The sequence below is a fragment of the Xyrauchen texanus genome, chromosome 42 (assembly GCF_025860055.1).
Source record: "Xyrauchen texanus isolate HMW12.3.18 chromosome 42, RBS_HiC_50CHRs, whole genome shotgun sequence".
NCBI classification, from domain to species: Eukaryota; Metazoa; Chordata; class Actinopteri; order Cypriniformes; family Catostomidae; genus Xyrauchen; species Xyrauchen texanus.
The window spans coordinates 30,338,784-30,352,612 of record NC_068317.1 but is presented as its reverse complement, the minus strand read 5'-3'; the positions used below and the strand labels follow the sequence as shown (position 1 = coordinate 30,352,612).

The following is a 13,829-nucleotide window of genomic DNA, read 5'->3' as shown; positions in this document are numbered from 1 at the left end:
CTCTTCAGTAATCAAAATACTTTTTGAATGTAACTGTATTCTAAATACCAATGATTTAAATTGTAACTGTAGTGAAATACAGTTACCGGTACTTATATTTTGTATTTTAAATATGTAATCCCGTTACATGTATTTTGTTACTCCCCAACCCTATATATATATATTCTGTGAATATCTAATTTTATGAATGAGAAATTTATTCAGCATGTGTTTAATGAACGAGGCCTGTTAACTGGCACAAACAAAGAGGATTTGCATTCTGAGCAGTCTGGCGGTCACACTTTGCATTAATTTCAGACCTCAGATCACAACTGTCTTGGATGATTTGCTGCTTTTTCTCTGAGAGGGAAGTTCCGACCACATTTGCAGCAGCTGATTAGCTCGAACAGCGAGGAGCCGTTCCATAGCATGACCAGCAAAGCGTTCATTCTTTTGCCTGTTGTCCAAGCAGCAATTACAGAGCTGTGTAAACTCAAAGGTGTCCGACCAGCAATGGCTTCTGGTACACGTACATTCACATAGCCATCATATCAATAACTGTAAAAATAAACTTTAATCCACGATTAATTAATCCAAGCGCTAAAGTGTCCAATAACAAGAAGGTCACTGAGAATAAGCGAGTAATATTCAGCTAGTCATGTGATTCCAAAATGGCAGCCCCCATGAGGGCGCCCCTGCTCCATGTAATAGCCTAAGTCCTCTCATGTGAGTGCTCATCATTTTAAACATGCGTTTCAAAATGACAATTAATTTATTTAGGAGTGAAACTTTTTAATAGGGAAAAATGTAACGAGTGCACCTTTAATCGACCTTTTGTTGATTTTTTGTTGTTGTTGATTTTTTGAAACTTTTTTTAAAACTTCCCAGTCAGTCTTATTTTGTCTCCATTAATGGAAAGTGCCTTATGGTGACTTTGCTTGCAGTTCACACACACACGCATGCACGCATGCACACACACACACACACACACACACACACACGCGCGCACGTGCACACGCATGCACACAACCACACACACGCACGCACGCACGCACACACACACACACACACAGATGTCTCATCACAGTATGATCTTTATTTCATACAGCTGAGAAATGGTTAGGCAAACACAAAACCACACAAAATAAAACTACAAAAACAAAATTGCTTCAGTTTGTCCCAATATTTTAGAAGTACAATACATCATGAAACTATAACAAAGAATTTTATAGAAACTATCAATATTTACATCTTTTTTTAATTGTCATCTGATCCAGAGAAAACTAATAGATTTAATATATTTTGAGTTTAATTGTCTTGTTGTAAACAGCATATTTTACTGCAACGAGACTTCATCTCTCGTATTTTGGCACCATTTTGAAATCTGTATATGGGCTACAATTCTCTGTAGGACTACGGTTGAGGCAGCAACACAAACGATCTCACTGGAATACAGCGATGATCTCAAAGCAACACTCTTGCGAACCTACACCTACAACAGCATGAAAAATCAACGCACAACACCATGATCTGTGCTGAGCTACTGATGTTAAGCATGAGACACCAGAGCCGCTATTGGCTGGGACATAAAATGGGCGGGGTTAGAAGGGGAGGTCCTTGGTAAATAGGTTCATTCGCAGTTTCAAGAGGACTTTGATTGGGTTGTGTTTGAAACGGCATGCCACCACCATTCGTAATATCGTAAAATAATATTTATCCATTGCACACTGTTTTACATACTATTAAAATAGTATACAGAAACATGTACACTAGTGTTACTTTCCAAACACAGCCCAACTGTTTTAGATTGTGCTGAGTGTTTCTAAAGCAACACATTCAGACACACACTGTAACAGTCTGAAAACCAGCAATGGTCATCCAGCACATTAAAGCAGGTCTCACACACACACACACACACACACACACACACTCACACTCACACACAATTCCAGCATCTGTTTGAGGTGTTCTAATAATCAAAATAATGGATCCATCATTTTAGCAATATCTCACATATCCACATGGCTTTTCACTTTTTTTTTATAACACTTATATCTCTATTTCTCAACGTTAATATGCATGTCTCATACATTTTCAGAAGCTTTTCATTTGTCACCTGTCCAAAAGAGCCAGCCAAGTGGACATAACAGGAATTATACAGTACTGTACATTTCGCTCGGACACATCACTACATGCTGAATCAGAACATTTAAAGTCAACATGAAATCAAAATAGAGCATATTTTATTTTTTTTATAACACGTTCCTGGTCTTACTGTGTGCTCAACTCATGCAACATGATCGCACGGTAAATCGTCATGTTGCTTTTCGAAAGTTCATGTACCCTGAAATCAACTCCATTCTGCCAGATTACTGTCAAGTAATCAATTCTAGTGTGAAGAACACATTTCCCTCTAGCGCTCCTGATAGTGCTGTAGAGCATCCTCCAAGACACGTGTTCTGGTCCCATAGAAACCAGGAAGTTATCGCGTCCAGATAAACACATTCGGAGGTTGCATTGTCACTGAACAATTACATTTCTACTCCACTGAAGGTTAGGTTTTGGCTTGTGTTTTGGGTTGGGAGTAGAGTTAATAAAATATTAATTTGTGTTAACTGTATTACATCATTTACAACTAAATACAACTCACTTTTGGCACCACCCTGTGGACATTTCACCAGGAAACTGAAGCTAGCATGCGCCCATACATTCAACAACACTTCCAGCTTCGGCCATTGGGGCAGTGATTCGAGTTTCGGTAAGCACAGACCGATTTCAGCAGTTGAACTAATGCTTGTCTTTGTAATCTTCGAAATAAAATTTTAATAATAAAAAACGAATAAAAAGCCTCTGAAAAGACTTCCCCCTTTGGCTGATGCACTTTAATTTTCAACTATTCAACAACGTCTTTTAATTATCGTATTAGCAGCTTAGCGAATGAAAACTTGGCACTACAGAATCTGTAATTATTTGCTTTTTCTAAGGTCTCCAAAATATGCTCGACTCAGGTGCGTGAACGCAATTCATAATGCAATGCAAGTACACTTACACCCTGTTGCCACAAGGGGTGCTACTGATGTGTACAGTAAATGGTCCTCCCTTACTCTATGGTCAGTTTTAAAAGAGTTCAAACTAAGTTTGAAGATGTTACTGAGAAACTGTTGGTGTTTATAGCTAGCTACCTGAATGATAGGTAACTATCACCCGCTTGAGTACTGAGATTTATTACTGCCACAGTAACACAATAACACACGTCAAGTTTGTTCAAATGCACAGTGCGCTTGCAGTGTATTAGTATCCGTGTTAGCATACATTTGTGATGTATGTTTCTAGCCAAAGTGTTAAGGGCACTGATGTCATCATAGAGTACTCCAGTGTTTATCTTTTGTATACTTTTGCAATCTGATAATGAACATGAGGATTAAAGTAAACATTCATATAAAATCCAGTTATCTTTCTTCTTCTTATTATTATTATTATTATCTAAGTCAACCTTCACTGGCAAACTGACATTTTAACAAGACTTTTTATTATTCCGGTTTCAATACAAGTTAAGTTCAATCGACAGCATTTGATTAACACAAAAAACGTATTTGACTCGTCCTTCCTTTTCTTTAAACAACAAACCAAAAACAAGAAATTATGTTACAGTGAGGCACTTACAAAGGAAGTCAATGGGGGCCCATTTTTGGAAGGTTTAAAGCCAGAAATGTGAAGCTTATAATTTTATAAAAGCACTTACATTAATTCTTCTGTTAAAACTCGTCTATTAATTGAGCTGTAAAGTTGTTTAAATCATTTTTACAGTCATTTTAGTGTTTTAGGGTTTGTAGACATTACATCGTCATGGCAATGAAGTTGTAAAATTGGCTATAAATTTACACAGAAAAGGTTATTAAGTGATTTATATCACACTAAAATCATCATATTGTTTATGTCTTGCAGCTATACTTTTGAAACAGCATTTTAACGTTTACAGATTGGCCCCATTGACTTCCATTGTAAGTGCCTCAGTAAGAAAAGGTAGGGCAAGCCAAAATAAATTTTGTGGTAATCAATCATCATGTCACATATGATGCCGACTGAGCGTAACTTGAATTAAACCCGGAATATTCCTTTAAGATTGGTTGTCGTGACATCCGTTTCTATGTCAAAAGCATCGCATCTCATGATACTGCAGTTACCATAACAACTGTTACCTACACTGCAATAACTAAAGAAATAATTACTGTGTGGCACAATTTATTTATTATTTTTTTTTGGCTTGTAAACTCCTTACTAACTTCCGTTTGAATGTTCAATGGAAATAGTTGTGAATTAAAAAATACAGGTCCAGATAAAGTTCTCTGTTCCAAAACCTAGTGAGCTGCCTTGCTGTCTATTGCTTAAAAGGCAGCATCTTACCTAGTGATCTGGAATGACCTACATCGGCAGCATCTCAGTGAATTATAAAAACAATGGGAGACTTGACACTGCACTTGATTTCTATAGAGTAAGCTAATGACACGATAAGCTAATAAGCATAGACAGTTGGTTCAATTTGGGTTCAATTAGAATGAGCTCCTTTTATTGACATTTTTTTGGGGTAGAATGAATTATAAGTGTCTAGATATCGATTTACAGATTCATCAGTGGCGGTAGTTTGATTTTGGAAATGTAAGTGCAGCGTAGTTCTAGCGGGAAGACTAGCAGCTGTACATCATCGCACCATTAGCAGGGTAATTCCTAGCAAATCACATGCAAGCCGTTGCTTTATAAGTCTGCTCACAATCTATCACATTGCTGTTTCAGTGTGCTAACACGGCAACCTCCTCCACCCCGCCACCACCTGTTGAGTCCCGTCCTGCACGGGGGTAGGCTCCTCGCCCCTGCCTCTTATCTCCGGCAGGATATGACGGTTCCTAGTACAACTTCTTCGGACTGCCAGATGGGGTTTACGCCAAAGAGAGAGACATTATATTTCTGTTTTATATTCATAAAATAAATGTCATCTTAAATGTAACACAAGTCTGCGAGTCTTCCTGATAGAACTATTGCTTATCTGCAAAAATTAATTACTGCTCAAACAGTATTTATTAGTCTATATCCCAATGTTTACTTTATAGTGTACCACTGTCTCCCTAAGATGATTCCCTGATGTTCTTCCTCTTTTGTAAGTCGCTTTGGATAAAAGCGTCTGCCAAATGAATAAATGTAAATGTAAATGTAGTGTTTACGTTTTAACACATTGTAGATGATTGTAAGTGCATGTTTTGTTTCCCTTATGTGCTTGTGTGAGCTAGAAGTAGATACATTTCAAAATAAGAGTCCCCTGTGTATTTTAGGCTATTTCATACTTACTCGAATATTCCACGTTCTGCAACAAATAATTGTTTCCAGTTATTTTGGGGATTCTGCTTGCACAATAAACTACATCTGAGATTTATTTATTATGGACTCTTGATGCCTCAATATTTGTTCCCGCCATAGTAAAGAAAGACTAAGAAATGTTCAATAAATCCATTTTTAAAAAGTATAGGCCGATTAATCAGTTATCTACCTTTTCCGTCAGTTTAGTTATCGTATCGGCAAAACCCCAGTCGACCTCTCAGTCGAACGCTCACTGTTTTGAAACAGAGCTCTTGTTTCTTGGCCTTGGTGTTTGCATGTGTGTGTGTGTGTGTGTGTGTGTGTGTGTGTACAGCTAACGACAACGTAAACAAAAACTATTCAGAGATCTTCAGGTCTATAGAAACGTGATTTTGTTCACAATTTCTACCTTGAATGAACACTACTTATAAGAGCCGTACTTTTCGACAACAAACACTACCAAATGATATCAACAATCCCTCGTACCTCTATGAGGACCGTATCATCAAACGTAAGCCTTTGTTTTTAGTTTTAGAGATTCCTGGTTCGAGTGCCGCTGTTTCATCTGTTACGGATCATATCTGTAATGCATAACAGGCTTAGATGAGGCTGTCAAATCAAAACAATACAGAAAGGCATCGTGAATGAGCCTTAGGCTGAAATTCACACAGAAGAAAGAAGAAAACAAATCTGATGTGTGTGTGTGTGTGTGTGTGTGTGTGTGTGTGTGTGTGTGTGTGTGTGCATGTTTTTGTTGCAAGACTAAGTACTGACAGTCTTTTCAAAGCTCATTGGACTCTTGAGCTGCCTCGAAGTGTTCATTAAAAATATCACGCCGTTTTCTACTGTATGGAATGTGAGTATGTTTCTCATATTGAACCGTTTCAAATCCTGCTTGTTTTCACGTCCATTTCTCCACCGCTGGTCTAGTGGAGTATATTGAGGTTGGACCTGTTTTAGACCGAGATCTGGGGGCGTGGCTTCTTAGCCACTGGGGAGGCGTGTCATCAGGGTGGGGGCGGGATTTGTACCCCGAGTAGTTCATAAGCGAAAATGTTCCAAAAGATGGCGAAGAGGAGGAAGGTGATGAAGGAGAAGATGAGGACCCACCAGGAGCACTGTTTATGCAGGGATTCCTCGTAGCTGCGTAGGATAAGGAGTCCCATGCTGATGCCCACAACGGCGCCAGACAGGTGTGCCATGAAACTGGGCTGTGGGCCTGAGGAGGGAAGGGGCGGGGAGAAGCGTAACCATACAGCCCGGCCCACTTCAGAACTCACTGTAAGTAAGAGAAAATGTGATTAGCATGCTACCTTAATACTCAAGCTATTTATCCAGAATGCTGCAGAATGTACCCTGAGCACAGTTAGAATCACATTACTGAACCTACATTTTTGCAAAATTATTTTTGCATGGCTCGTTGTACATATCGCATCACTTTTCTGGTGAAATGAACACTAGAGGCGCTACAACAACTATGACTTTTATGCAGATTATCAGTTCATAAATGCTGAATTTCCACCCTGTTCTTCATACAATGCTCTCTTATTAAAACACTTTTACTACAGCGCATGACTTGTAAATAGATGCATGTTTGCATTACATAATCAACTACATTGAAAGCTTGTTCGAATGCAATCAAATTGCGAGGTAGCTCAACTGATAGAGCATTGCACTGGCAATGTAAAGGACCGGGTACGAGTCCAGAAGAGCATGAAAGTCGACACGTGAGCTGACAGTGTCATAGAAGATTCACAAAATGACGTGGTTGCTTCAACAGTTGTTTGTAATCTCACATTTGCATTGTATGACACTATTGTTTAGGTATAGGTTTAAGGTTTAGGGAAAAGAAATAACATAATATAGGCCTAAATGCTCAAGCGCGCACACACACATTCGTTCTGACTGTCTGCTCAGGCTAACAGCCTCACCTATTGTTCCTGTCAATCAGACACGCAGAGTCAACCAATGAACCAATGATGCGTGGGGGAGGGCGGAGCCAACTTATGTTGTTCAGATTGCATTAGTTTTGAATTGTTACATTTATATGCACTTTGTTTATATACATTATAAAAGTTATATTTTAAATGCACATGTGAAATAGCATCCTTCTTTTTACAAATTTTTTCAATTTGTGGGATGCTGCAGTTTTGCCTTGATATGGTGCAATATTCAATTATGCTGTTCAGATTGTATTAGTTTTGAATGGTTAGATTTATATGCACTTTGTTTATATACAATAAAAATATATACTTAAAATGCAAATGTTTAATAGCATTCTTTTTCATAACAACACTTTTAACAATATTTTAAGGTAGATTATGATTTAATTTAATAATTTAATTAGAATTGTTTTAACACCAATTATAGTCAAACTATCACAAACTGTTTGACTTGGAAAAAAAATACAAAACATAATTTTTAAAGAGCCGTTTGGGAGCCAAATGAGCCGGCTCTTTTTGGTTTTGCTGAGATGAACGAGGCGGCTCACTGAAAAGAGCCGGAATGCCCATCACTACCACACAATGGACATTTCAAATGCCACAATACATGGACTGGAACACGTAATATCGTTTTGCAAAAATGATGCCACAGTCACATAATTTTCATGAGATCAGGCTGTTCTTGGCTCAATATTTGATCGCACTGACAAAAGTTAAGACATTTTAACACAAAATTCTATTTAAAATACACTAACTTTATTTTTAATAGGTGATGTGTGCAATTTTTTCCTTAACTGAAAAATCTATTTTCTTAATTAGTATATTTGTATTGTTTTCCAGAAGAAATATTCACACTCTTGAAACAAGATGCATTTACTTGATAAGCAAACTGGTAGTTTTTAATTTTTATTTAATCTGTCAAAATTGAGTGAACTTTGAGCTTTAAACATAATAATTTTCCAATGGGGTAATACAAATAAATATATTCACAACTCACTCAATTTTGTGACAAAATATCTCATGCCATTTTGCTCAAGTAGATTCATCTTGTTTAAAGAATATAAAAAAATATAGATATTTTTTTGCTGGAAAATAAGACAAAAATATTAATTAAGCACATTTGTTTGCAGCATTGTTGGAATATTCCTTATATCCCAACTCGTAAGTAAGCTATTCTTAAAGGACACCTATTATGCCCATTTTCACAAGAGGAAATTTAAATCTTTGGTATCCCTTGAATGTGTCGGAGAAGTTGCAGCTCAAAATACCCTACAGATCATTTATTATAGCATGGCCATTTTTGGGTGAGAATAAAAACGAGCTGTTTATGTGTCACTTTAAATGCAAATGAGCTGGTGCTCCCCACCCTGTATCCAGAATGGGGCGGAGTTTTGACATCTCTGCTTCAGATAACTAGACATCATAAGCAATATGACTGACAGTGAAAATAGTGTTGTTTAGCCCGATATGTTTGAACCGGAGTCAGACACTGATGAGGGAGAGACACCGTCAGACGAAACAATTTCGAGAATGAACCAGGAAGTTTCAGAATTATTATTCGAATAATATATTTATTTGTTGTAGAGCTTTTTCAGCAGTTTTGCAACGATGGATGAGCAACACACACACACAAATAATGTTACAAAGTTTGCTATGCGCTACAACGAAACAACACACACAAACAGACATGTCCCTCGGAATGTCTGTCAACAGTCGTGGGCGGGGCTTGTACAAAGTGACATCACTTTGTACAGAATCTGCAAATGGCTTGTTCTGAGACAGTGCTTATGATTAATGGGGATTAAATAAAAGGACTGGGTGGATCTTTATCATTATAGGGTGGTTGTGTAACACACTGCCAACACACGTTTATGTTCAAACACCATGTAAAAGTGAATTTTGCATAATAGGTCCCCTTTAAGTTAATTCCCCTGAACGTGCAAACACTATAATTTTAGTAAAGCAAAATTACTTACTGCAAACCAGTGCAAGAATCATCCGTAGCAGCTTGTATGGACACTTCATACCTGCCCAGTTCTGCAATACAAACACACACCTGTCAAACAGTCCCTTTCTGGTATCCTTGCACATATCATGCAAAAGTTACCATGTTTAGCGGTTTACATGGTCATGACAGAAGTTGAAAGATTGGATACAACTTTACACAGTCAAGGTCAGTAAGCAATTTTATCACACTAGTCTCATATTAACACAGAAAATGTTTAAATCTTGTGGCTAAACTTTCTAAACAGTGTTTATTTTAATGTATATACACTGGTGTAATGTCTTACCCCAGACTTTCATTACAAGTCTATTACTGCAAACACGGATTGTGCTTGTTTTTACAAACCGAGGAAAGAAATGAATTCTTGCGATAATTGACAGATTGCCACAGATGCTATCCAAAGAACATTCCTGTAACTCAAACAAATTAAATGGCACTTATATTTCCCTAATAACATCTCTTTGGGAGAACAGGAAGCATTTAAATGCTTCCATTAAAATACAGCCTGCGATCAAGAGATTTTATGACTCTCTGAGGCCTGTTTTAATCTGTCTGTGATTACAGACTCTTTTGATCTTTATGGATTCCCTAATATAAAGCATCTGGCGAGATTTATCCGTCAGCTTTCTCTCTCTGTCTCAATCTTTTCTTCTGCCTCCCTTTTCATTCACGCTGTCAGAAGTCGCCATGGCAGCAAGTTAGTGTTGGTTACCATGACAACGTTAGCGAGATGTGCTGAGCAAAGTGCATAGACCCCACCGGACCCGCCCACCACCGGCGCTCGCATATCCGTGATGGACACCGTCAATGAACCTGAGAAAACAGACGGAAAAACACAAGTTTAGTCTGCTGGACAGTTCATGCTAAATCAATGTTCTGACAATCAGTGACATTATTTAGCTTATTTCACACGCACGGACATTTTTCTTGATTATTTGGAGTTTAAACGTCTCTTATTGGTGTCATAAGAATACGTGGAAGTCTGTTCTCTGTGCTGTAGTCCAATCAGGAAGATAATTTACAGCCGTATGTCATATGTCCTAGACATTTTCGGAGAAATATGTGAGTCAAAGACACTTAAATGAAACAACTGAGAATTCTTTATTAAAAATTAGAGTACCTAAGCAAAGCGCTCCACGTTAAAAATAAAGATGGCTGACATGCTTTGGTTTAAATTCAAGGTCAACCAATAGTGGATTTTGCCGATACCAATAGCTAGGGTAGTGGAAAAGGCCAATAAGATATTAATGTGGAGTGGTGGTGGCGTAGTGGGCTAAAGCACTGAACTGGTAAGCAGAAGGTTGCTGGTTCGTTCCCCACAGCCACCACCATTGTGTCCTTGAGCAAGACACTTAACTCCAGGTTGCTCCGGGGGGGATTGTCCCTGTAATAAGGGCACTGTAAGTCGCTTTGGATAAAATTGTCTGCATAAATATAAATGTAATGTGCAGATTTTTCTAATTGAATTCCCAAAAAATAAATAAATAAGCAAATCCCAGAAAAAAACATTTAAGGTATGGTGCATAATGAAGGACGTTTAACTTTAAACAAGCCAAAAATACATGTTCATATTTAACCCTCTATGCCATGGTGTTGCCCTCGGTCAAGCAAACTACCTTTTTGGACCTCACACCAACCCTAGACTTTTATTTTGAAATGACAGAGACTTAGCTCAATAACAATGCTCTATATAAGTATTTATCCAATTAAGCTTTTTATAGCCTATATATTCACCAGAATAAAGATGATATCTATCTATATCTATATCTATACTGATAGCCAGTCGGCTACTTTTCTAGGCGACTAGTAAAAAGCCCTAGTATATATTGTATACTGCGTAGTATTTTTTAAATACAGTGTGTTCAATAGTAGGCAGTATACAATGATAAACATTTAAAACATTATTCTACATTATTGTCTCATGACCTCGTCAAAATGTGTCTGGTTGTTATCTTTGAAACAAAAATGGCTGCATTTTTAGTCCAATTACAGTCAAAGATGATATTCAAAATTGTGGCTATTATTATCATTTGTGACCGTAGAAATGGAAGGTCAAGTTAAGCACATTGTATCGCAAGATATGATATAGTATTCCACACAGTGTGTTCAATACTGTTGTACAAACCGCACGTTTGGTATATACAGTACAGTTGGTCATCCTGGTATTTTATGCATGGAGAACGTATGTACACTATATACTGCAGAAATAATAACAGTAGTATGGAGTATGCCAGCCCATGTCCCATGAGCTATAAAAGAGCAACATTTGAAAAACTCTCAGTTTTAATACAGACTCTCTGGTTTGTCATTTTTGCAGATGTTTTACATGTTTTAGATTGTTTGGATGTTTTACATTAACAGATGTTCACACAAATATTCATACCAAAGTTCCTAGAGTAAAACTAATACTGTAGCCTAAACTAAAATCTCATTTGAAAGCAAACATTCATGCATAATATAGCAGAAACAGGGTGAGATAATTAAATATTGGCATATCTTGAGTGTGTGTGTGTGATAGATTGTCCATATTGCTCACACTGTACACTGATATGTGCTGTGCTCAGCACTCTGCCTCGTTTTTGTCATTCTCTCTTTTATCTGATTCATTTTCTTGTTACTATTTCTTCTCAAATACCATCCAAACTCGTTCCTCTCTTACACGTACTGTCACAATTTTCTCTTCTGAATCCCCTTACTTTCTATAAGCAGTTCTTGCAAACTCTTTGTGTCATATTACTCATTCATTTAATTAAATACAAGTCAACGCTGCTGTAACGGGGTTTCGATACAGCTGATGAGGGAGTGACAGTAAATTTGGCATCTTTCTCTCTTCCGATTGACGTAATCCATAACTCTCTCTCCATATCTAGATATTTACACTTTTCCACTTAATCGGTAATTTAAAATCAGGTTTACTGATAAAGTTGAACACAAAATTCTGTCATTTTCTCCCCTTTTCTCCCAATTTGAAATGCCCAATTCTCAATGCACTCTAAGTCCTTGTGGTGGCGTAGTGACTCTCCTCAATCCGGGTGGCGAAGGACGAATCTCAATTGCCTCCGCGTCTGAGATCGTCAATCAGCACATCTTATCACATGGCTTTTTGAGTGTGTTACCATGGAGAAAGCTTCACGCTATTCTCTGCGGCATCCATGTACAACACACCACATGCTCTACCGAGAGCGAGAACCACATTATAGCGACCACGAGGAGGTTAACCCATGTGACTCTACCCACCCTAGCAACCGGGCCAATTGGTTGCTTAGGAAGCCTGACTGGAGTCACACAGCACGTCCTGGATTCGAACTTGCGACTCAGTGTCTTTACTTGCTAAGCTACTCAGGCACCTTAAAACTTTACATTTTAAATATTAATTAATTAATTAAAAGAGGGGTTTTGAGGGGCCTAGGTAGCTCATTGGTAAAGACGCTGGCTACCACCCCTGGAGTTCGCAAGTTCGAATCCCAGGGTGTGCTGAGTGAATCCAGCCGGGTCTCCTAAGCAACTAAATTGGCCCGGTTGCTAGGGAGGGTAGAGTCACATGGGGTAACCTCCTTGTGGTCGCTATACTGTGGTTCGCTCTAGGTGGAACACGTGGTGAGTTGTACGTCAATCACTATTGGTGGATGCCGTGAAGCCTCCACACGTGCTAGGTCTCCACGGTAATGCGCTCAACATGCCACATGATAAGATGCGTGGGTCGACGGTCTCAGATGCGGAGGCAACTGAGATTTTTCCTCCACCACCCGGATTGAGGCGAGTCACTATGCCACCATGAGGACTTAGAGCACATTGGGAATTGGGCATTCCAAATTGGGAGAAAAAAAAGTGGGGCTATGAACAAGCGTATTGTATATTGCAACTAAAACTATTCAAATAAAATCACTGTAGACTGTGAGCAATATAGATTTTTAAAGCAGTTTACCAGAGGTTAGTGATAAACGATTACGTTTTTAACGTGCCTAAAAGCCGAAATAAACCAAGAATTAAAAATAGGTAGTGCATATTGGTTATTAGTCACAAAAATAATCAGTATTGTGTCATTAAACCCCAATATCGGTCCATCTCTATTTTCTTTTCTCTTTTAGAAAGTTGTGAATAAATGCATTTTTAAAAGTGCATTTATTATTTTGCGGTTGAACCAAATTGGAATGCAAAAACATTTGCTGTGTCTCGCATTCATCGCTGTAATCCACTGCGGCACATCTTTACACCAAATGTGCCACATTTTTAAGATGACGTGTCAAGTTAAAATCAGAACTTCTTAAATTGCTTCTCGAGACACCAGCATTCCTTTAAGTTTTGATGATTTAAACACAAGAAAGCTACCTGTGTGTACAGTAGTAGGTGAGAAAAATCTTTTAGTTTTTGTGTGTCAGTATTCAATGTTGGTTGCAAATTCATCTGCAAAAATTATTGTACCATGTGTGTGTGTGTGTGTGTGTGCATGATAGTGATTGACGGCATTAGACAGAGACAGAGAGAGTGGGTGTGTGTGAGTTTGATTGAATAATTCAGAGATTATTGATTGGATCATTGCCCCCTGGTGATGT

At 38.1% G+C, this 13,829-nt stretch overlaps 1 protein-coding gene across 1 annotated transcript in view; it reads right to left on the bottom strand.

The window, feature by feature from the left end:
* Nucleotides 1-1,102: 1,102 nt before the first annotated feature.
* The window catches only part of LOC127635108 (rhomboid-related protein 1-like), a 34,452-nt gene continuing 21,725 nt past the window's right edge, over nt 1,103-13,829 (bottom strand). The window contains exons 6-8 of the mRNA XM_052114899.1: nt 9,989-10,089; nt 9,248-9,308; nt 1,103-6,607 (exon numbers count right to left, since the gene is read on the bottom strand). Coding sequence (XP_051970859.1) covers nt 6,336-6,607; nt 9,248-9,308; nt 9,989-10,089 — 434 coding nt within the window. The 3' untranslated portion in view covers nt 1,103-6,335. The remainder of the gene's footprint in view (nt 6,608-9,247; nt 9,309-9,988; nt 10,090-13,829) is intronic.